At 48.4% G+C, this 23,045-nt stretch overlaps 2 protein-coding genes across 6 annotated transcripts in view; one reads left to right on the top strand and one right to left on the bottom strand.

Moving 5' to 3' along the window:
- Positions 1-7,920, top strand: part of ZNF3 (zinc finger protein 3) — a 17,727-nt gene extending 9,807 nt beyond the window's left edge. The window contains 2 exon segments of the mRNA XM_031935992.1: positions 7,692-7,774; positions 7,776-7,920. Of these exon segments, the coding sequence (XP_031791852.1) occupies positions 7,692-7,774; positions 7,776-7,817 (125 nt within the window). The 3' untranslated portion in view covers positions 7,818-7,920.
- Positions 7,564-23,045, bottom strand: ZSCAN21 (zinc finger and SCAN domain containing 21). 5 transcript variants are annotated; one of them, XM_023197290.3, is made up of 5 exons: positions 22,971-22,993; positions 21,175-21,334; positions 15,909-16,403; positions 15,430-15,622; positions 7,564-8,822 (listed from the first exon to the last, which is right to left on the bottom strand). In XM_023197290.3, the coding sequence occupies exons 3-5, from the start codon at positions 16,305-16,307 to the stop codon at positions 7,993-7,995; spliced, it is 1,422 nt and encodes a 473-aa protein (XP_023053058.1). In that variant the 5' UTR covers positions 16,308-16,403; positions 21,175-21,334; positions 22,971-22,993; the 3' UTR covers positions 7,564-7,992. The 5 variants fall into 5 exon arrangements, with proteins under 5 accessions (XP_023053058.1, XP_023053059.1, XP_023053061.1 ...); XM_023197291.2 differs by lacking the exon at positions 21,175-21,334 and having other exon boundaries at positions 22,971-23,045; XM_023197293.1 differs by lacking the exon at positions 22,971-22,993 and having other exon boundaries at positions 21,211-21,275.

The raw sequence follows: 23,045 nt of genomic DNA, 5'->3' as shown, positions 1-23,045 counted from the left end.
TATGAATGTAATGAGTGTGGGAAGGCCTTCAGCCAGAGCTCACACCTCTATCAGCACCAGAGAATCCACACTGGAGAGAAGCCCTATGAATGTATGGAATGTGGAGGAAAGTTTACCTACAGTTCAGGCCTTATTCAGCATCAAAGAATCCACACCGGGGAGAACCCCTATGAATGTAGCGAGTGTGGGAAAGCCTTCAGGTACAGCTCGGCTCTTGTTCGCCATCAGAGAATTCACACTGGAGAGAAGCCTTTGAATGGGATGGGCATGAGCAAAAGCTCCCTCAGAGTTACGACCGAGTTAAATATCAGAGAGTCCACGTGAAAGAGCCACACACCCATTTTCCTCACTTCCCCTGAGTCTCAAGAGCTCTTGCCTTACTCTATAAATCTCAACAGCTTAGGATGTGTCCTTTCCAACTCAGACCTTCCATTTTAGAGAATGGGGCAGATTGGGCAAGTCGGTGAATTTTACCAGAAATCGCACCAGCCTTGGAAAGCGACAAGGCAAGCAGATGGTGTGCTGGGAACAGAAAGCAGCTCTGGGACCAGTCACCCCATTTAGGAAAGGAGTTTGCACTAAACTGTTTTTCTTACAGCAGAGGAACCTTTCCAAGGTGGGCACGGAAGCACAGTCGGGACAGAATTTGATGGATTCCTTTAGTTGGAGTCCACGTAGTCAGCACAGACGGCAGTGGAAAGGACGCTCTGGGTCCTTTATTTGCTAGGGAGGGGAAACGGAGACTCTTTCAAAGTTACTGTTCCTAGTCCAGCTTTAAGTTTCGATAAGGAACATGCTGTTTTGTTTCATGATTTTATTAATTATGGAAATTTAGCACTGAGGGATTATATTATTGAGGGTGGAAGAGATTCCAGAAACATCTGTGATGATGATGTCCTTTAGGGCTCTTGCAGCAGCCAGACCATGTTTCCAAGAGAAACCTGGTGATACTGCCGGCAGACCCCGCCCTCCCCAGTTGTCCTAGGGCTGAATGGGCAAATCTATCCAAACAGCTAGTAACCGGCTGTGAGGGAGAGGGTCAGAAGCACTTAGCGTTGGCCTCTGATTCCTGTCCTCTCGTCCTCTTCCCACTCCAGTGATGAAAATGATTTTCTCTAAATGCCTGGGTAAGGATGCTTTCAATGGGTAAGGATGCTTTCAAGGAGCTCACTCAGCCTGCCTACCCTGCCCTCTCACCTCTGACATCCGGCCCCAGCAGCCAGACCGCTCCTGCCTCCACCTCTGACTCTTCAGCAGCTGAAGATTAATGCAGATAAAGAGCAAAGCCCAAAAGGAGGGGGGAAAAAAGCGAAGCCCAGAGAAGGCAGGCTGTGCCTGAGCCTGGTGGCAGAACTCGTTGCTGGCTGAGGATGGCACTCACCAAGTATTCCCAACCGACGGGATGACCTTCCGTTGTGTTTTCCCAACCCTGCTCATCCTGTAGCATAAATGAAGTGCACTATTAAACAGAATAGTTTTTCAGAAGAGATTGAGTGTGGTTTGTGCAATGTTTGGACCATACATTTCAGTTAAAACAAGACATGTTGGCTTGGGTATGGTGGCTCACACCTGTAATCCCAGCACTTTGGGAGGCCAAGGCTGGCAGATCACCCAAGGTCAGGAGTTCTAGACCATACTGACCAACATGGAGAAACCCCGTCTCTACTAAAGACACAAAATTAGCTGGGTGTGGTGGCACATGCCTGTAATCCCAGCTATTCAGGAGGCTAAGCCAGGAGAATTGCTTGAACTCAAGAGGTGCAGGTTGCAGTGAGCTGAGACCGCGCCACTGAACTCCAGCCTGGGCAACAAAAGCGAAACTCCATCTCAAAAAAAAAAAAAGACAAGACAAGACATGTTGGTGACTATAAATGGAATCTGAAAGTTGACTTAAATTTTTTTCTTTTTTTGTTTGAGGCAGTGTCTCACTCTGTTGCCCAGGCTGGAATGCAGTGTCGCCATCTTGGCTCACTGCTGCCTCTGCCTCCCAGGTTCAAGCAATTCTTGTGCCTCAGTCTCCAGAGTAGCTGGGACTACAGGTGTGCGCCACCACGCCCCAGCTAATTTTCGTATTTTTAGCAGAGATGGGGTTTCACCATGTTTTTTTTTTTTTTTGAGACGGAGTCTCACTCTGTCACCCAGGCTGGAGTGCGGTGGCACGATCTCCACTCACTGCAAGCTCCGCCTCCCGGGTTCACGCCATTCTCCTGCCTCAGCCTCCTGTGTAGCTGGGACTACAGGCACCCGCCACCGCGCCCGGCTAATTTTTGTATTTTTAGTAGAGACAGGGTTTCACCGTGTTAGTCAGGATGGTCTTGATCTCCTGACCTCGTGATCCACCCATCTCAGCCTCCCAAAGTGCTGGGATTACAGGCGTGAGCCACCGCACCCGGCCGGGGTTTCACCATGTTGCCCAGGTTGGTCTTAAACAGCTCTAGCAGTCTGCCGGTCTCAGCCTCCCAAAGTGCTGGGATTATAGGCGTGAGCCACTGTGCCCAACACTAAAATTTCTTTTTTTTTTTTTTTTGAGACGGAGTCTCGCTCTGTCACCCAGGCTGGAGTGCAGTGGCGCGATCTCGGCTCACTACAAGCTCCGCCTCCCGGGTTCACGCCATTCTCCTGCCTCAGCCTCCCGAGTAGCTGGGACTACAGCCGCCCGCCACCTCGCCCGGCTAGTTTTTTTTTTTTGTATTTTTAGTAGAGACGGGGTTTCACCGTGTAGACCAGGATGGTCTCGATCTCCTGACCTCGTGATCCACCCGTCTCGGCCTCCCAAAGTGCTGGGATTACAGGCTTGAGCCACCGCGCCCGGCCTTAAAATTTCTTTATAGGCTAGGTGCAGTGGCTCATGCTTATAATCCCAATACTTTGGGAGGCCAAGGCAGTAGAATCTCTTCAGACCAGCCTAGGCAATGTGGCAAGACCCTATCTCTACAACAAAATTTAAAAAAAATTAGGGTTGGGCGCCATGGCTCATGCTTGTAATCCTAGCACTTTGGGAGGCTAAGGTGGGCAGGCCACAAGGTCAAGAGTTTGAGACCAGCCTGACCAACATGGTGAAACTGTCTCCTAAAAGCAAACAACAAAAAATCAGCTGGGTGTGGTGGCGCATGCCTGTAATCCCAGCTACTCAGGAGACTGAGGGAGGAGAATCGCCTAAACACGGGTGGCGGAGGTTGCAGTGAGCCAAGATCGCACCATTGTACTCCAGTCTGGGCGACACAGTGAGACTCCGTCTCCAAAAAAAAAAAAAAAAAAAAAAAATTAGCTGGGTGTGGTGGTGCACGCTGTGGTCCCAGCTACTCGGGAAGCTGAGGTTAAGAGGATTGCTTCAGCCCAGAAGTTGAGGCTGCAGTGAGTCCCTGTGATTGCACCACCGCACGATGACAGTGCAAGATGGTCTCAAAAACAAAATAAAATTACTTTATAGATTACCGTTTTTTTTTTTTTTTTTTTTTTTTTTGAGACAGAGTCTCGCTCTTGCCCAGGCTGGAGTGCAGTTGAGCAATCTTGGCTTACTGCAACCTCAGCCTCCCTAGTAGCTGAGATTATAGGCGCCCACTACCACGCCCAGCTAATTTTTGTATTTTTAGTGGATATGGGGTTTCACCATGTTGGCCAGTCTGGTCTCAAACTCCTGACCTCATGATCTGCCTGCCTCAGCCTCCCAAAGTGCTGGGATTACAGGCATGTGCCACTACGCCCAACCTATGCAAGTAAGTTTTAAATCTGCCTGTGTTCTCAAGGCTGTAATCCCAGCACTTTGGGAGACCAAGGTGGGTGGATCATGAGGTCAGGAGTTTCAGACCAGCCTGGCCAACATGGTGAAACCCTGTCTCTACTAAAAACACAAAAATTAGCCAGGCGTGGTGGCATGTGCCTGTAATCCCAGCTACTCGGGATGCTGAGGCAGGAGAATCACTTGAACCCAGGAGGTGGAGGCTGCAGGGAGCTGAGATCATGCCATTGCACTCCAGCCTGGGCAACAGCGAAACTCTGTCTCAAAGAAGAAAAAAAAATCTGCCCATGTTGTCCTGATGGCTCTCCCAAGCCTCAGTCGTGGGTCTCCAGTGGACTGCAGAGCAGTTACACCTGGACTTTCTATAGTTTCATAGTATGTTTCAAACCAGATCCCACTTTCCCATTTATTGCCCCCTCTTAAAATTTCTGTAAACCTGTCAGGGTCAAAATTTTGTAAGTTTTCTTTGATTATACTCCTCATCCTTCTCCATCTAACCAGCATCAAGCCCTGGGCAGGTTCAGTAAAGCTGGAGTGGAAAGATACTGTTTTCAGAGTTGAGGTCATAGAGGAGATGGGATTTGCAAGTGATGGTAGCGGCAGCTGATACATGTGTCATATACTCTGTGTCAGCATTGCCTGGCTCTTTTCCAAGTGGTTTTCATGTATTAAATAATCAGCTGGGTGCAGTGGCTCACGCCTGTAGTCTCAACACTCTGGGAGGCCGAGGCAGGAGAACTGCTTGAACTCAGGAGTTCAAGACCACCCTGGCAACATAGTGAGACCCAGTCTCTACAAAAAATAAAAATTAGCTGGGCGTGGTGGCACACATCTGTAGTTTCAGCTACTCAAGATGCTGAGATGGGAGGACTGCTTGAGCCCAGGAGTTCAGAACTAGCCTAGGCAATACAATGAGACTCCGTCTCTATGAAAAGAAAAAAAAAAATCCAATACTTGGTGAGGAATGATGGCCTACAGTAAATGAGGCAGAGCTGCTGACATGAGCAGAGAAAGGGTGTCAGCAGACTCAGTGTGTGTTAAAATGAATTTCTTACACGAGTCCTGAGAACCAAACACCTATGTTATCTCAGAGGGCCCAAATAGCTTCCCGTTCACTCAGATAACAAAGGATGAACTGAGGGCAACACCGGGATTGTTCAGTGACAGCTGCCTCAGCAGGGTTAACAGTAGGAGATTCTGCCACAGAACAGAGTTCCCTGTTGTTAATGGGATGACTGGTCAGCAGAGGCCAGGCAGTGGCACTGAGCTGTCACAGGTAAAGTGGATGCTATCACCATGATGGGCAACAAGGCCAGAGTGGCAACTAGGGTGATTTTTTTTTTTTTTTGAGATGGAGTTTTGCCCTGTCACCCAGGCTGGAGTGCAACGGCACAGTCTCGGCTCACTGCAACCTCTGCCTCCAGGTTCAAGCAATTCTCCTGCCTCAGCCTCCTGAGTAGCTGGGACTACAGGCACACGCCACCACACCCAGCTAATTTTTGTATTTTTTTTTTTTTTTTTTGAGATGGAGTCTCGCTCTGTCACCCAGGCTGGAGTTCAGTGGTGCAATCTCGGCTCACTGCAAGCTCCGCCTCCCGGGTTCACGCCATTCTCCTGCCTCAGCCTCCCAAGTAGCTGGGACTACAGGTGCCCACCACCACACCCGGCTAAATGTTTTGTATTTTTAGTAGAGACAAGGTTTTACCATGTTGGCCAGGCTGGTCTCGAACTCCTGACTTCAGGTGATCCACCTGCCTCAGCCTCCCAAAGTGCTGGGATTACAGGTGTGAGCCACCATACCCGGCCTGTTGTTATTTATTTATTTTTTGAGACGGAGTCTCGCTCTGTCACCCAGGCTGGAGTGCAGCAGTGCGATCTTGGCTCACTGCAAGCTCCGCCTCCCAGGTTCATGCCATTCTCCTGCCTCAGCCTCCTGAGTAGCTGAGACTACAGGTGCCCACCACCACGCCCAGCTAATTTTTTTTTTCTTTTGTATTTTTAGTAAAGACGGGCTTTCACCGAGTGAGCCAGGATGGTCTCGATCTCCTGACCTCGTCATCCGCCTGCCTTGGCCTCCCAAAGTGCTGGGATTAGAGGCGTAAGCCACCACACCCAGCCTTATTTTTGTTTAAATATGAATTAAAAAAAAAATAGAGATGGGATCTCACTATGTTGCCCAGGCTGCTCTCGAACTCCCGGGCTCAAACGATCCTCCTGCATCAGCCTCCCAAAGTGCTGGGATTACAGGCAGGAGCCACTGTGCCTGGCCCGCTAGGGTGTCTTGACCCACAGGAATCTGTGGCATTGACTAATAACCTTTGGTGTTCTTAGCAAAAACTTTCAGCCAGCAGGGTGAGGCTTTGATTTATATAAACAAAAAATCCCAAGAGTGGATGAGAAGGCTGATACCAGCTGTTACAATGGGAAATTGCAATCCTTCCGCTACTTTCCAGATCTGAGCCAGTTCTGAGATTTGGAATCCATCAACTCAAGGGGAGTTCGGGTTTTTTTGAAGACCTTCCAACTGTACAAGTATATACAATAAATATTTCCCCAAAGGACCTGTGGCTGTTCACTAATGTATTAGGAAAACAGAATGCACAGGCCTTTTGAGGCTTTTTGATATAGGATCTAAGATGACACAAATCTAAAACTTACCATTGCCCTCCAGACAGAGGTCAGCTGATAAATGGAGTCCTGGCCCAAATCCATCTCAGTGGGCCCAGTGGGAACAGACTCACCCTATGGCCATGTCCCTGAGAAAATAATTGGGATATGTTTAGCAGGGGGATAGGTACCCAGCACATTGGTTACTTAACCTGTAGCATAGGTAGGTCATAGGAAAAAGGGTCAAGTGGAAACTCCTGCACACCCTGCCCTTCCCCAGCCAATCAAAGTGGCAAGAAAGAAATACCACATCCTGGCCAGGCGCGGTGGCTTATGCCTGTAATCCCAGCACTCTGGGAGGCTGAGGCAAGTGGATCAGCTGAGGTCGGGAGTTCGAGACCAGCCTGACCAACATGGAGAAACCCCGTCTCTACTAAAACTACAAAATTAGCTGGGCATGGTGGCGCATGCCTGTAATCCCAGCTACTAGGGAGGCTGAGGCAGGAGAATTGCTTGAACCCAGGAAGCGGAGGTTGCGGTGAGCCAAGATCGCGCCATTGCACTCCAGCCTGGACAACAAGAGCCAAACTCCATCTCAAAAAACAAAAGAAACGATACCACACCCTGAATGGAACTGAAGTGATTATTGCTGCCCTCAAAGATGCAAAAGACACTCCTTCTATATGGCTTCTGTAAAAAGCAGATGAGTTGTGGCTGGTAATGGTTGTCTGCCACAAACCCATCCACAACAGCTGTGCTGGGACAGTTCAACATGGCCCCTGGCTCTTGGTATGCAGTTATTATCTAGTGAAAGCATTTCACTTTACTTTTTTTCTTGAGACGGAGTCTCGCTCTGTCACCCAGGCTGGAGTGCAGTGGCGCAATGTCAGTTCACTGCAACCTCTGCCTCCCGGGTTCAAGCGACTTTCCCACCTCAGCCTCCCAAGTAGTTTGGACTACAGGCACCTGCCATCACGCCCAGCTAATTGCATCTTTAGTAGAGAAAGTATTTTGCCATTTTGTCCAGGCTGGTCTCAAACTCCTGACCTCAAGTGATCCGACTGCCTCAGCCTTCCAAAGTGCTGGGATTACAGGCATGAGTCACTGTGCCTGACCCCAAATCCAAATTTTCTAAAAGCGAAACCAGTAGGAATAGTTTTCTCCATCTGTAAGTATTCAATAACCAACACATCATTTGTTGTAATAGTCCTGAGGCATTACAAGATGTTACAAGTTTATTCTGAATCTCATTCAATTGTGTTCAATGTGGCTCAATTCTTTACAAATTAAAATTCTTGAATATATGTTAAAAATTAAACAGTCTTAATGTTTCTTCCTTAACTAGACTGGATACACATCAGTTTAACTATGCAAAAGGTAATGCTGGCATGGTTTACTGGGACCCTAAGTGTGGGGAAGGGACTCTGGCTCCAGTGAACTGGCGAGTGTGGAACCTCCTGACACCTTCTGAGGACCTCCTGCCTGTCGTGTTACTGTGGAGCTCTCACTCCTCAGGCATCCCCTGATGTTGAGTGACACAAACTCTATCACTGGAATCAATGCTGCTGCAACGACAAGACTTCTTCCTGGTGTTCAAATGCTAAAGTTTAACACAACCACGACAACAACACAAGCGCACGTGGCAGTTACAGTGCTTCTCCCTCTCCAGTGTGGACTCGCTGATGTTTGGAAAGATTGGACTTGCTACAGAAGGTCTTTCCACAGTGATGACACCAGTAGGGCTTTTCCCCAGTGTGGATTCTGTGGTGTTTATTGAAGTTGGAGCTGTGGTTGAAGGCTTTCCCACACTCCTTACACTTATATGGCTTCTCTCCGGTGTGGAGTCTCTGGTGGGAGCTGAGGCCTGCATGCTGACTGAAGCTCTTCCCACATTCGTTACACTGATAAGGCTTCTCCCCAGTGTGGATCCGATAGTGACGAATGAGGCTGCCTTTCCCACTGAAAGCCTTGCCACAATCTTTGCACTGATACGGCGCCTCCTCGGTGTGCATTCTCTGATGTTTAAGAAGGTCTGAGCTCTGCCCAAAGGCTTTTCCACACTTACAGTCGTAGGGCCGGTCCACCAAGTGTGTTCTGTAGTGGAGGGTGAGGTTTGAGCTGTGGCTGAAAGCTTTCCCACACTTGGTGCACACGTAAGGTTTCTCCCCAGTGTGTGTTCTCCGGTGTTTGGTGAGATTTGAGCTATTACTAAAGGCTTTGCCACACTCAGCACATATATAACGTCTCTCTCCTGGGGTAGGTTTAGTAGGAACTGATTCTCTACCTTTCTTGGAGACTGACTCTTGAAGAGGGGGTTTTGTTCCTTTTTCATTTTCAAGTTTTACGCACTGCCTCTCTAACCTGGCCTCAGGTTTATTGGCGATAATCACAGAAATTATATCCCCTTTGAGCCCATCTGCTTCAGAACCTTTCTGCTCATCTGCTGATTCCTCATGCTGGGTACTCAATCTGCAATCTGAAACAATAAGCAGATTAAGGATACTTCAGTTGTTTCTTGTTCTGAGGAAGAAACTGTTTACCAGAGAAATAGAACCATCAGGTGAGACTGACAGATACTGAAGGGTGACTAAATAGAGCTCATGATAGCACACAGATACAAGTAAATCAGCATCCAATCTAGTTTACAATGGTGCATTTCTTTATTTGAGACGGAGTCTCGCTGTCAGCAGGCTGGAATGCAGGTGACCTCGGCTCACTGCAACCTCCAACTCCCTGATTCAAGCGATTCTCCTGCCTCAGCCTCCAGAGTAGCTGGAATTACAGGCACATGCCACCACACCCGCTATTTTTTGTATTTTTTTTTAGTATAGATGGGGTTTCGACATGTTGGCCAGGATGGTCTTGATCTCCTGACCTTGTGATCCGCCCACCTCAGCCTCCCAAAGTGCTGGGATTACAAGCGTCCGCCACCAGGTCCGGCCTCCATACCACACTTTCCACACTTTCACACAAGCCCCCACCCAAAGCATTAGGATGTGAAGAGAACATGGCTTTTTCTGCCAGAAAAACAACTTCACATACAGAAGGCAAAATGCAGCATATAGGAGAGTGGTAGCCGGGCACAGGAGTTTACGCCTGTAATCCCAGCACTTTGGGAGCTGAGGTTGGAGGAAGGCTTGAGTCTGGGAGTTCAAGACCAGCTGGGGCAACATAGGGAGACCCTATTTCCACAAAAAGTAAAAATAAAAAAATTAGGCAGGCATGGTGTGCCCCTGTGGTTCCAGCTACTTGGGATACTGAGGTGAGAAGATCACTTAAGCCTGGAAAGTCAAGGTTGCAGTGGGTCAAGGTGGCAGTGAGTCATGATTGTGCCAGCCTGGGCAACAGAGTGAGACCCTATCTTTTAAAAAATATTTATTTTATTTATTTATTTTGAGACGGAGTCTCATTCTGTTGCCCAGGCTGGAGTGCAGTGGTGTTATGTTGGCTCACTGCAGCCTCTGCGCCTAGGTTCAAGTCATTCTCCTGACTTAGCCTCCTGAATAGCTGGGACCAGAAGTACCTAGCACCACGCCCAGCTAATTTTTGTATTTTTAACAGAGATGGGGTTCACCATTTTGGCCAGGCTGGTGTCAAACTCTTGACATCAGGTGATCTACCTGCTGGATTACAGACGTGAGCCACCGCACCCTTTTTTTTTTTTTTTTGAGACGGAGTTTTGCTCCTGTTGTCCAGGCTGGAATGCAATGGTGCAATCTTGGCTCACCACAACCTCCGCCTCCCAGGTTCAAGCGACTCTCCTGCCTCAGCCTCCTGAGTAGGTGGGAGTATAGGCATGTGCCACCACGCCTGGCTTATTTTGTATTTTTAGTAGAGACAGGGTTTCTCCATGTTCTAGACCATAGGCTGGTCTAGAACTCCTGACCTCAGGTAATCCACCCGCCTCGGCCTCCCAAAGTGCTGCAATTACAGGCATGAGCCACCACGCCCGGCGCTTATTAAAAAAAAAAAAAAAAAAAAAAAGACCAGCTGAGCCTCACGCAGATAAAAACAAGGGAGAATGATTGCTGCAGGGCCAGAGTTAAGGAAAATGACAAGGACAATTAAGGAAGAGGCTGAGTGGCAAACTCACAAAAACCCATGTTCCCACAGCAGTTGAACATAAAAGCAATCAGGACATTCTGACCATTTACAATCATTCCAGCCCCAGATCCATATCAATCGGAACAAAAGCACGTGATCTCCAGGAGGGCTTAACCTCATCATTTCACTCATGCTGGCTACGTCTTGTAATTTAGTTATAAAGTGACGCTCACTGTTGAAACCAGATGGAACCAGTTTATCTTTTTAGAATGCCTCACCAGGCAGTCACACCTCTTCAAAGTCCACCTGGTCATCCACATCAGGGAAAAGGGGAGTAAGAGAAATTCGCTCTTAAAAATGGGCCCCCTTTGAGAAATGTTAGTCCTCTGAGGGTACGGAAGCCTGTCAGCAAGCTACCTTCCTCCAAAGCCCTTTCCCCTTCCCTAGGAACTGCCCTGACAGCTTCTCTCTCTCTGCCCAGCTGTCTGTTTCCTTCCTTTGCTGACAGTGACTATCAGCTGCTTCCAGGCTCACCCTCTTCTCACCATCTGCTGGGGGTCAGAGCTTCAACAGCTAAAGTCCTTTTCACTCTCCATAATTAGTAATCGCTTGCCTACACGCAGACTTCTCTTCAAGTCACTGCACAGCCATGGATTACATGTGTGGGAAAGAAGTAACTTCATAAAACTTTATTTTTGTTTTGAGACAGGGTCTGGCTCTGTTGCCCAGGTGGGAGTACAGTGGCATGATCTTAGCTCACTGCAACCTCCACCTCCCAGGCTCAAATGATCCTCCTGCCTCAGCCTCCCAAGTAGCTGGGACCCCAGGCACTAGTCACCACGCCTGGCTAATTTTTGTATTTTTTGTACAGATGGGGTTTTACCATGTTGCTCAGGCTGGCAACGAACTCCTGGCCTCAAGTGATCCATCTACCTTGGCCTCCCAAAGTGCTGGGATTACAGGTGTGAGCCACCATGCCCAGCCAAAAGTTAACATTTTAAAAAACAGCTGAATGAGGCAAAAATTAAAAAAGAATTTACCAGGACTATTTATGTCATTGTCTTCCAGGCTGCACTGTTACTGCTGGGTAGTTTGCCATCAGTCTAATCAGCATTCCTTTGAGGTGGTAATCTGTCTTTTATGTCTTGGTTACTTTTGAGACAGGGTCTCACTCTGTTGCCCAGGCTGGAGTGCAGTGGCGCAATCTCAGGTCACTGCTTCCACCATAACCTCCACCTCCTAGGTTCAGGTGATTCTCCCGCCTCAGCCTCCCAAGTAGCTGGGACTACAGGCATGCGCCAACACGCTCAACTAATTTTTTTATTTTTAGTAGAGATTTTTTTTTTTCTTTTTCTTTTTGATGAAATCTTACTCTGTTGCACCAGGCCAGAGTGCAGTGACGCAATCTTGACTTACTGCAACCTCTGCCTCCCAGGTTCAAGCAATTCCCCGCTTCGGCCTCCGGAGTAGCTGGGACTACAGGCGCGTGCCACCATGCCCAGCTGATATGGGGTTTCTCTATGTTGGCCAGGCTGGTCTTGAACTCCTGACCTCAGGTGATCCGCCTGCATCAGTCTCCCAAAGTGTTGTGAGCCACCATGTCCAGCCAGTCTGGGTTACTGTTTTTTTTTTTTTTTTGAGATGGCGCCTCGCTCTGTCGCCAGGCTGGAGTGCAATGGCGCGATCTCGGCTCACTGCAACCTCCGCCTCCTGGCTTCAAGTGATTCTCCTGCCTCAGCCTCCTGAGTAGCTGGGGCTACAGGTGCATGCCACCACGACCAGCTAATTTTTGTATTTTTAGTAGAGATGGGGTTTCACCATGTTGGCCAGGATGATCTTGATCTCCTGAACTCATGATCCGCCCACCTCGGCCTCCCAAAGTGTTGGGATTACAGGCGTGAGCCACTACGCCCAGCCTACTTTTAAGACATTCTATAAATTTAGACATTCTGCAGTTTTACTCATTATTTTATTTATCTTACTTGGGATTGTTTCCTGAATCTTAGGATTTATATATTTCATCACTCTGGACAACTTAGCATTTTTCTCTTGGTCACTAGTCTCTCTCCCTGATTCTTTTTTTTTTTTTTTTGATACAGGGTCTAGCTCTGTTGCCCAGGCTGGAATTCAGTGGCATGATCTCCGCTCACTGCAACCTCTGCCTCCCAGGTTTAAGTGATTCTCATGTCTCAGCCTCCTGAATAGCTGGGATTCCAGGCAAGTGCCACTATGCCCAAATTTTTTATTTTTAGTAGAGGCAGGGTTTCGCTATGTTGGCCAGTCTGGTCTTGAACTCCTGGCCCCAAGAGATCTGCCAGCCTAGGCCTTCCAAAGTGCTGGGATGACTGGTGTGAGCCACCATGTCTGTCCTCTCTAACTCTGTCCTCCTCCTCTGGAACAGCTATTAAACATACGCTGGACATCCTCCCCTGATCCCATACTGACGTCCAATGCCTGCCACCTTCATCTTTCTAAGTAGTATTTCAGATGACTTCCTCGCATCTACCTCTGTTTGCTAATCATGTCCTTGATTATTTAAAACAGCCACTGCATTCTTAATTTCAATGACTACAGTTTTCACTTTTAGAAATTCTATTTTGTTTTTATCAAAGGTGCCTGTTTGTGTTTTTATTAACAATTTCTTGGTTGGGTGTGGTGGCTCACGCCTGTAATCCCAGCACTTTGGGAGACCGAGAAGGGCGGATCATGAGGTCAGCAGTTCGAGACCAGTCTGGTTAATGTGGTGAAACCCGTCTCTACTAAAAATACAAAAATTCGCCGAGCATGGTGGCGGGCGCCTGTAATCCCAGCTACTCAGGAGGCTGAGGCAGGAGAATCACTTGAAACCAGCAGGTGGAGGTTGCAGTGAGCCAAGATGGCGCCACCATATTCCAGCCTGGGCAACAAGAGCGAAACTCTGTTTTAAAAAAAAAAAAAAGGCCAGGCGCGGTGGCTCAAGCCTGTAATCCCAGCACTCTGGGAGGCCGAGACGGGCAGATCACGAGGTCAGGAGATCGAGACCATCCTGGCTAACACAGTGAAACCCCGTCTCTACTAAAAAATACAAAAAACTAGCCAGGCGAGGTGGCGGGCGCCTGTAGTCCCAGCTACTCGGGAGGCTGAGGCAGGAGAATGGCGTAAACCCGGGAGGCGGAGCTTGCAGTGAGCTGAGATCCGGCCACTGCACTCCAGCCTGGGCGACAGAGCGAGACTCCGTCTCAAAAAAAAAAAAAAAAAGAGCTGGGTGTGGTGGTATGTGCCTGTAGTTCCAGCTACTCGGGAGGCTGAGGCAGGAGAATCTCTTGAACCTGGGAGGCAGAGGTTGCACTGAGCTGAGAGTGCATCACTGCACTCCAGCCTGGAGACAGAGGCAGACTCCATCTGCAAAAAAAGACTTTATGCTTTCTAAAGCTTTCAGAGTCAACTTCCCTTTCCTTAGGAGGGCCCAGCAGCTTTGTCTTCTGTCCCATTTGGGTACTAAAACCCAAGCCTGTTCCTGGCTCTGATAATCCTTCCACTCCACCCTCTTCTTTGTGTAATACTGCCAAGGGGCTACACCAAGAGATATGGAAAATAAAACTGACCAGATAGGTCTCTGGCTATTTTTATCTCTAATTACTGTGGCAACTCTGGGGAGACCCCAATTGCCTGGAGAGGTCTACTGTGTTCACCATAAACTGTGAAGAATTTAGTTAAGAGTTTAATTTTTTACTTTTCCTAGAAAATGTGATTTTTAACACGGTTCAAAACTCTATGTCCATGGGGGAGTTTCACGTTTGAGACACAGCAAGCATGGAGGGAGATTTCTGAGGGCCATGGACTCTTGTTATGAAATCACACCACACACATAAATAGTGGCCTATACCACCAACACGTAAGCAAAGTCCTGGTTTGAAACTATTAGGATTTGGAATAACATGCCATATTTTTGCAAACATATAATTAAACATTAACTCTGTTTCAAAAATTTAGTTCTAATCCTTCAGGTAAATGAAGGTACTTAAGAGTAGAAACCATAAAATAACAAAATAACACAAGGCCAGCCTGGGCAACATAGCGAGACCCTGTCTCTACAAAAAAAACAAAAAGCCAGACACGGTGGTCCCAGCTACTTGGGAGGCTGAGGCAGGAGGATCACAAGAGCCCCAGAGATTAAGGCTGCCTTCCAGCCTGGGTGACAGATGGAATCCCTGTCTCAGAAAAACACATAAAAACACCCCGACAGGGGATGACCATTTATGGCCGGAGATTATTCTATAAACCATAATATATGGAGATTTGAGCTCAGGAGTAGTCACCTAATATATCTTTGACGTGTGAAAACCGCCCCACCTCTTTCCATAGCTTCAGAAAGGAGGCTGCCAATTATTTTCCATTTGCCCTTCCCAGATCCATTCTCTGCCCCCGCCTGTGCCCCAGTAAACTGACCCTAAGGGCCACACTGTCTTGTCTTTCCTGCCCTCTGGCTGCCAACTGGGTTTGCCATTGGGGAACAAAAGCAGGAGATTTAAGGGCAGGAGAAGGCTGCAGTTGGGGTATTTATTCCGTTTTCCCCTCGCCCCACGGCAGGGCCCGCAGCCACAACTTCTATCGAGTGACCCCCTCCTCCATGACTATAGCTCTTACCTGGTTCTGGTAACAGGGCCCCGCCTCTGCCCATCCCTTTAGGCTCACAGGGAGTAACAGCTTTTCACTGTTGTCGGGTGCAACACTATTCCTTACTGGTTCATTCGAACTGTCTACACCTCTGTTAACAGTTTCTTTATTAAACTCACTTAAATCGACCCTTTAAAAAAAATTATTTGTAATACCAAAACTTCAAAGAGAAACTGATCCTTTAAGAGTGATCCATTCCCATGCTAGGGCCCAGGCTAAGACAGGCTTACTTGGGGGAGGAAAGGGGACTATTTCCACCCAGTCAGTCCAACCAATCAAGTCAATCTATGAAATCACCTCACAACAAAGAATTACAAATTATTCTGCTTCTCCAACCACAGAGGCCTGGGGCACTGAACAAGAGTCTAATGGCTAGTCCTCACCTCGGGCCTTTCTCGGATCTTGAGTGAACTCCTGCTCCTCACCAGTCTCTTGGATGTACAGGGGCCCCCAAGACTCGTATTTGTGACTGGTCTCCAAGGGCTGTGGCTGCACGCTGCTCGGGGATTCCTTTGCAGTTCCCGAGGAGGGTATCTTCTCCCATACCGGCTTCTGTTCCTTTGGAGGAGTTGAGACCTAAAGACAATTAGGAATGGCTGGGTTTGTGCATGGCTCACTTTAAGAACAAGAATGAAAATCCCAGGAGAGCTATACAGAACCTCTAGGAAAGAGAAAAGGAAAACACCCATCCCATTCCATTCCCAAGGCTAAAAGTTAGTTTAGGATGACAGAGAAAAATAGGAGGAAACAAGGTCTAATTCAGTAGAAATTTCAGCGAATCTTACTGTATGGACAAACCCTTGTTCCTGCCTAGAATGTTTGGCTCCCAATCTCCTAGAATAACAAAGGTCTTCCCACCTACCTGGTGTCCTGGCTCATCCAGTTCCCGCTCCAGATCTTCAAGGAGAGTGACAGCCTCTTCAGCGCTCTCCGGGCAGTGTTCCTGCACCCAGGCCTGGAGCTCCTGGGGCAGGATGGTCAGGAACTGCTCCAGCACCAGTAGCTCCAGAATCTGCTCCTTGGTGTGGATCTCGGGCCTCAGCCACTCACAGCAGAGCACCCGGAGCTGGCTCAGGGCCTCTCGGGGTCCGGGGGTGTCATGGTACCCAAACTGCCTGAACCGCTGGCGGAACATCTCCAGGCTAGGAAGGCACTTGCCTTTCTCTTCTTTCTCCTCGACTTTTACCATCAGAGGCCCCACCTGCTCCTGTGGAGGCCTAGGGCCCAGAACTGGGGCCATGCCTAGTACCTTGGTCATCATATAAACTCCAGAAACAGCCTCACTAAAGATGGGACTCTGTGGGGCAGGAATATTGGTTCCTTTGGGTTTCCAGTTCTTTAGGGTCACACGTTAAACCTAAGAAAATACAGTTACCATAAAATAATCAAACTGAAGTGTTTTGGGTCTTTACAGCCATACCTTTAGCACAAGAAACTGTGGAAATTATGTCCACCATAAAACTACCATATAAAAACAACTGCTCAAAATCTTTCTGGAATGAGCTGGGTACAGTGGCTCATGCCTATAATTCTAGCACTCTGGGAAGCTGAGGCGGGTGGATCACCTGAGGTCAGGCGTTTGAGACCAGCCTGGCCAACGTGGTGAAACCCTGTCTCTACTAAAAATACAAAATTAGCCAGGCGTGGTGGTGGACGCCTGTAATCCCAGCTACTTGGGAGGCTGAGACAGGAGAATTGCTTGAATGCAGGAGGCAGAGGATACAATGAGCCAAGACTGCACCACTGCATTCCAGCCTGGGCAACAGAGTGAGATTCCACCTCTAAAAAAAAAAAAGTCTTTCTGCAATCAGTTTAGGATATCCTACTTTGATTTCAGTGGTCTCCACTCTCCTAAAAAGTGCAATGTGGCACAATTTTAAAATTAACTTTGCTCCAAAACTAGTTCAGAATTTCACCATTATAGATATTATAGTTTCTGAGATTTTATCAAGCTATCTACTGGCCAGATGCCATCTGTTTAAACCTAAGACATTCAGCTTGAGCAATGAAAATTCACTAGTCAAGGCCAGGCACAGTGGCTCACCCCTGTAATCCCAGCACTTCGGGAGGCCGAGGCAGGCAGATCACGAAGTCACGAGATCGACACCATCCGGGCTAACATGGTGAAACCCCATCTCTACTGAAAATACAAAAAATTAGCCAGGCGTGGTGGCGGGCGCCTGTAGTCCCAGCTACTCGGGAGGCTGAGGCAAGAGAATGCGTGAACCCTGGAGGCGGAGCTTGCAGTGAGTGGAGATCGCGCCACTGCACTCCAGCCTGGGCAACAAGAGCGAAACTCCGCCCCCCACCCCCAAAAAAGGAAAATTCACTAGTCAAATGACTGGGCCTGTCAGTATGACCTGGGTCATGCTCGAAGGGTGTAATTAACTCGTACATTAAAAATAACTGAGGTTGGGTGCAGTGGCTCATGCCTGTAATCCCAGCACTCTGGGAGTCCGAGGTGGGCCTGGACTCGAGACCAGGCTGGCCAACATGATGAAATCCTGTCTCTACTAAATACAAAAATTGGCCGGGCATGGTGGCACATACCTGTAATCCCAGCTATTTGGGAGGCTGAGGTATGAGAATTGCTTGAACATGGGAGGCAGAGGTTGCAATGAGCCAAGATCTTGCCACTGCACTACAGCCTGGGTGACAGAGCAAGACTCTGTCTCAAAAAATAAAAACAAAACAAACCGAGTGCCAGTTGCAGTGGCTCACATCTGTAATCCCAGAACTTTGAGAGGCTGAGGCGGGTGGATCACTTGAGTTTGAGACCAGCCTGGCCAACATGGTGAAACCCCGTCTCCACAAAAAATACAAAGATTAGCCAGGTGTGGTGGCACGTACCTGTGGTCCCAGCTACTTGGGAGGCTGAGGTGGGAGGATCACTTAAGCTCAGGAGGTTGAGGCTGCAATGACCTGCAGCTGTGATTGCACTATTGAACTCCAGCCTGGGTGACAGAGCAAGACCCTGCCTCAAAAACCAAAACCAAAATCAAAATCAAAATCAAAGAACAGGCTGGGCGCGGTGGCTCAAGCCTGTAATCCCAGCACTTTGGGAGGCCGAGATGGACGGATCACAAGGTCAGGAGATCGAGACCATGGTGGCTAACACAGTGAAACCCCGTCTCTACTAAAAAATACAAAAAACTAGCCGGGTGAGGTGGCGGGCGCCTGTAGTCCCAGCTACTCGGAAGGCTGAGGCAGGAGAATGGCCTAAACGTGGGAGGCGGAGCTTGCAGTGAGCCGAGATCTGGCCACTGCACTCCAGCCTTGGTGACAGAGCGAGACTCCGTCTCAAAAAAAAATCAAAGAACAAAAAAACAAAACAAACCACCCCAAAACAACCAATTATGCTAATTTCAAACACATGACAATCTCCATGGATCTGGCTTGACAGCACTTAAAAAATATTAAAAGTTGGCCGAGGCCGGGCGTGGTGGCTCACGCCTGTAATCCCAGCACTTTGGTAGGCCAAGGCGGGCGGATCACGAAGTCAGGAGATCGAGACCATCCTGGCGAACACGGTGAAACTCTGTCTCTACTGAAAATACAAAAAAATTAGCCAGGCGTGGTGGCGGGCGCCTGCAGTCCCAGCTTCTAGGGAGGCTGAGGCAAGAGAATGGCGTTAACCCGGGTGGCGGTGGAGCTTGCAGTGAGTGGAGATTGTGCCACTGCACTCCAGCCTGGGTGACAGAGCTAGACTCCGTTTCAAAAAAAAAAAAAAAAAAGTCAGCCGAGCAAGGTGGCTCACGCCTGTAATCCCAGCACTTTGGGAGGCCGAGGCGGGTGGATCACCTGAAGTCAGGAGTTCAAGACCAACCTGACCAACATGGCGAAACCCTGTCTCTACTAAAAATACAAAAATTAGCCGGGTGCAGTGGCGGGTGCCCGTGATCCCAGCTACTCAGGAGGCTGAGACATGAGAATAGCGTGAACCCCGGAGGCAGAGGTTGCAGTGAGCCGAGATGGCGCCACTGCACTCCAGCCTGGGCAACAGAGCGAGACTCCGTCTCAAAAACAAAACAAAACAAAACAAAAAACAACAACAAAAGCATTATAACCAATACTTTGAATAAAGGATTCTTTGGTCAAATAAGTCTGTATGTAGTCAGCATATATCACTGGAGTGCCCAAGTTTAGGACTACTTAAAAATTGAGCCAGGGGAGGTGCAGTGCTATCTCACCTCCTAAAACAAAGGCCCGAGCACCAAAGGCTAAAATAAACAAGAAATAATGAGGTAGCTACGCTGGAGAGCATTCTTTAGAATATTTAAAAGGAGTGGCCAGGTGTGGTGGCTAACGGCAGTAATCCCAACACTTCCGGAGACCAAGGCAAGCAGATCACTTGAGGCCAGGAGTTGAGACCAGCCTGGCAAACATGGTGAACTGGGGCCATGCATAGTTCCTTGATCATCATATAAACTCCAGAAACAGCCTCACTAAAGATGGGACTCTGTGGGGTAGGAATATTGGTTCCTTTCGGTTTCTGGTTCTTTAGGGCCACATGTTAAACCTAAGAAAATATAGTTACCAGGCCAGGTGCGGTGGCTCATGCCTGTAATCCCAGCACTTTGGGAGGCCAAGGCAAGCAGATCACCTAAGGTTGGGAGTTCAAGACTAGCCTGACCAACATGGAGAAACCCCGTCTCTCCTAAAAATACAAAATTAGCCAGGCATGGTGGGTCATGCCTGTAATCTCAGCTAATTGGCAGGCTGACGCAGGAGATTCGCTTGAACCTGGGAGGCGGAGGTTGCTGTGAGCCAAGATCGCATAATTGCATTCCAGCCTGGGCAACAAGAGTGAAACTCCGTCTCAAAAAAAGAAAAAAAGAAGAAGAAAATATAGTTACCATAAAATTACAAGTTGCTGTCTCTACTAAAAATACAAAAATTAGTTGGGAGTGGTGGGGGGCACCTGTAATCCCAGCTACTTGGGAGGCTGAGGCAGGGAATCACTTGAAGCTGGGAGGTGGAGGTTGTAGTGAGCCAAGATGCACAACGCATAAAGGCTACAAATGAGTAGACGGCCGGGTGCCCTTCCTCCTTCCTGCATTCTCTCCTTGGTGATTTCACCAGTTGCATGGTTGTAATTACCAATTATATACTCACAACTGCCCAAACTGTACCTCCAACTTAGACCTCCCTTCTGACCTCCAGACTCATACAACCAACTATCCACTTGCCATTACCACCTGGATGTCCAGTAAGACATCTCAAGCTTAACATGTCCAAAACCGAATTCCCATCTCTCCCTCAAAAGCTGCTCATCTCAGATAATGGTAACTCTCACTGTTCTTTTTACTCAGACCGAAAAACCTGGGGTCATCCCTTGACTATTCTTTCATATTTTTTAAAAATTTAAAATATTTCTTTTTTAGAGACAGTGTCTTGGTCTGTTGCCTAGACTGGAGTGCAGTGGTGCAATCACAGCTCATGGATGCCTTGAACTCCTGGCCTCAAGCCATCTTCCTGCCTTGGTCTCCCAAAGTTCTGGGTTTACAGGCGTGAACCACTTCACTGGGTCTTTATTTTATTGTTTTTAAATTACAGAGGCAGGGTCTCGCTTTGTTGCCCAGGTTGGAGTGTAGTGGTGCCACGATAGCTCACTGCAGCCTTGAACACCTGGCCTCAAGCAATCCTCTCACCTCAGCCTCTGAAGTAGCCAGGACACATCTGGCTAATTAAAAATATTTATTTATTTATTTGTAGAAACGAAGTCTTGCTTTGTTGCCCAGGCTGAGGTATAACTTGAGCTCAAGAGTTCGGGGCTGCAGAGTTGTGGCACTGTGCTCCAGCCTGGGTGACAAAGGAATACCTTGTCTCTTAAAAAATAAAGCATGAAGCTAGAAATCAGACGCTTCATTACTGACTCACATTGTCTACAATCACAGTGACTTTTTAAAAGCTATCTAGACTGTTTATCTCAAGAAGCCCATCAAGCAAAATTTCATGGTCTATCATAAACAGAAGGCCCTTGTTCTGTGTCCATTTTCCCTCCTCCTTTATGCCAACCTCCCAAAGCTTATATGCCCTTATGAAAGGGCCCCAAGTCCATTCTGTAACAAGATGAGGCATAAAAAAAATCAAATTACCATAGATTCTAAAAGCAGAACAGCACTTACCAGCTTGTGCTAAAATGCTTCACACTCAGCCCGTACCTGAAAATCCCTAGGCGGCCGGGCACGGTGGCTCATGCCTGTAATCCCAGCAGGAGGCTGAGGCGGGTGGATCACGAGGTCAGGAGATCGAGACCATCCTGGCTAACATGGTGAAATCCCGTTTCTACTAAAAAATACAAAAAATTAGCCGGGTGTTGTGGCAGGGGCCTGTAGTCCCAGCTACTTGGGAGGCTGAGGGAGGAGAATGGCTAGAACCCAGGAGGCGGAGCTTGCAGTGAGCAGAGATCGCGCCACTGCACTCCAGCCTGGGAGACAGAGTGAGGCTCCATCTCAAAAAAAAAAGCAAAAATAAAAACAAAGAAAATTCCTAGGCAGGTAAATTAGATAATTCTTGAGCCACAGAATTCCACTAATTGTTACAAGTTGTTGTTCTTTTTTTTTTTTTTTTTTTTGAGACAGTTCACTCTTGTTGCCCAGGCTGCAGTGCAATGGCGCGATCTCGGCTCACCGCAACCTCTGCCTCCCAGCTTCAAGCGATTCTCCTGCCTCTGCCTGCCAATTAGCTGAGATTACAGGCGTGACCCACCATGCCTGGCTAATTTTGTATTTTTAGGAGAGACGGGGGGATCAGGCTGGTCTTGAACTCCCGACCTCAGGTGATCCGCCTGCCTCGGCCTCCCAAAGTGCTGGGATTACAGGCATGAGCCACCATGCGCGGCCACACGAGTTCTTCTTTAACCTGAATCAAATTCTGCATCATTTCAAAAATCCTAGGTTGGTCCAAAACCAATACTCACTTTCTCCACAGCAGCCTTCCAATACTTGAAAACGACTGTCTTGCCTCTTAACTCTTTTCCTTGCCACAGCTCAACTCTTCCTTAGATTTCGTGGGTTTCCAAGTACCTCACCCACCAAATCAACTTTCCTTTTTTTTTTGGGAGGAGGGGAACTAAGTGTTGCCCTGTCGCCCAGGCCGGAGTGCAGTGGCATGATCTTGGCTCACTGCAACCTCCGCCTACTGGTGGTTCAAACGATTCTCCTGCCTGAGCCTCCTGAGTAGCTGGAATTACAGGTGCAAGCCATCATACACATCTAATTTTTGTATTTTTAGTGGGGACAGGGTTTGGCCAGGCTGGTCTCGAACTCCTGACCTCAAGTGATCCGCCAGCCTCGGCCTCCCAAAGTGCTGGGATTACAGGCGTGAGCCACCGCGCCCGGCCCAAATCAACTTTGTCTTGATACTCTTATTTATACATGTTTCTTTAAGAATGTTTTTCTAAATCTGAGCAGATCCCTATTGTGTGTGTGCATTCTAGCCCGAACAAAGCCCGAGGGGACTATTTCTTCCCTTGGACTGGATTCTATCCAAGACTTCTAATGACGTTCGGCTTCCCACAGGTTTCCAACCCCTTGGGCGTATTCCCATCAATGAGCCTTGCGTTCGGACCTCCAGTTCACAGAAAGGGAAAAAAGGCGGCCACGGTCAGACTGACAGACTGCTTGGCTTGGGGAGCGCACAAGAAAACTATTCTGGAATAAGAAAGATACTTCCAGAACATCTGTTCTTCCAGCTTTCACTTGTTAAAGCCCCAAGTGGAAGAAAGGCTTTCCAAGGAGCCAGCGCCTCCACCAGCTGGGGCTGGGCGGGGACGGCGAGCTCCTCCCCACAGCTCTGCTAGGATCCGTCTAGGTGGGGTCCTCGGAAGCCACAGCTGCCAAATCCACTTCTCCCTCCCCAAACCACTCAGCCAACGGTCCCTTTCTTGTCCGCCTCGCTAACCCGCGACCAGCAGGCTCACCGTGAATCAGAGCCGCTCCGTACACCGGGAAACCGCACCGCGCACCTCCGGACCGCGCAGCCGGAAGTGCGTCAT

Source organism: Piliocolobus tephrosceles, chromosome 8 (assembly GCF_002776525.5).
Source record: "Piliocolobus tephrosceles isolate RC106 chromosome 8, ASM277652v3, whole genome shotgun sequence".
NCBI classification, from domain to species: domain Eukaryota; kingdom Metazoa; phylum Chordata; class Mammalia; order Primates; family Cercopithecidae; genus Piliocolobus; species Piliocolobus tephrosceles.
The sequence above is the reverse complement of the archived record's forward strand: the minus strand, read 5'-3'. Positions and strand labels throughout refer to the sequence as shown.

What these genes read in the sequence shown, in the direction of transcription:
- ZSCAN21 (XM_023197291.2), bottom strand. Translation starts at nt 16,307, where the DNA reads ATGATGACCAAGGTACTAGGCATGGCCCCAGTTCTGGGCCCTAGGCCT. An exon ending in TGGATGAGCCAGGACACCAG is followed by an intron (nt 15,623 to 15,908) that starts GTAGGTGGGAAG and finishes AATTGTCTTTAG; the next exon opens with GTCTCAACTCCTCCAAAGGA. An exon ending in AGATCCGAGAAAGGCCCGAG is followed by an intron (nt 8,823 to 15,429) that starts GTGAGGACTAGC and finishes TTATTGTTTCAG; the next exon opens with ATTGCAGATTGAGTACCCAG.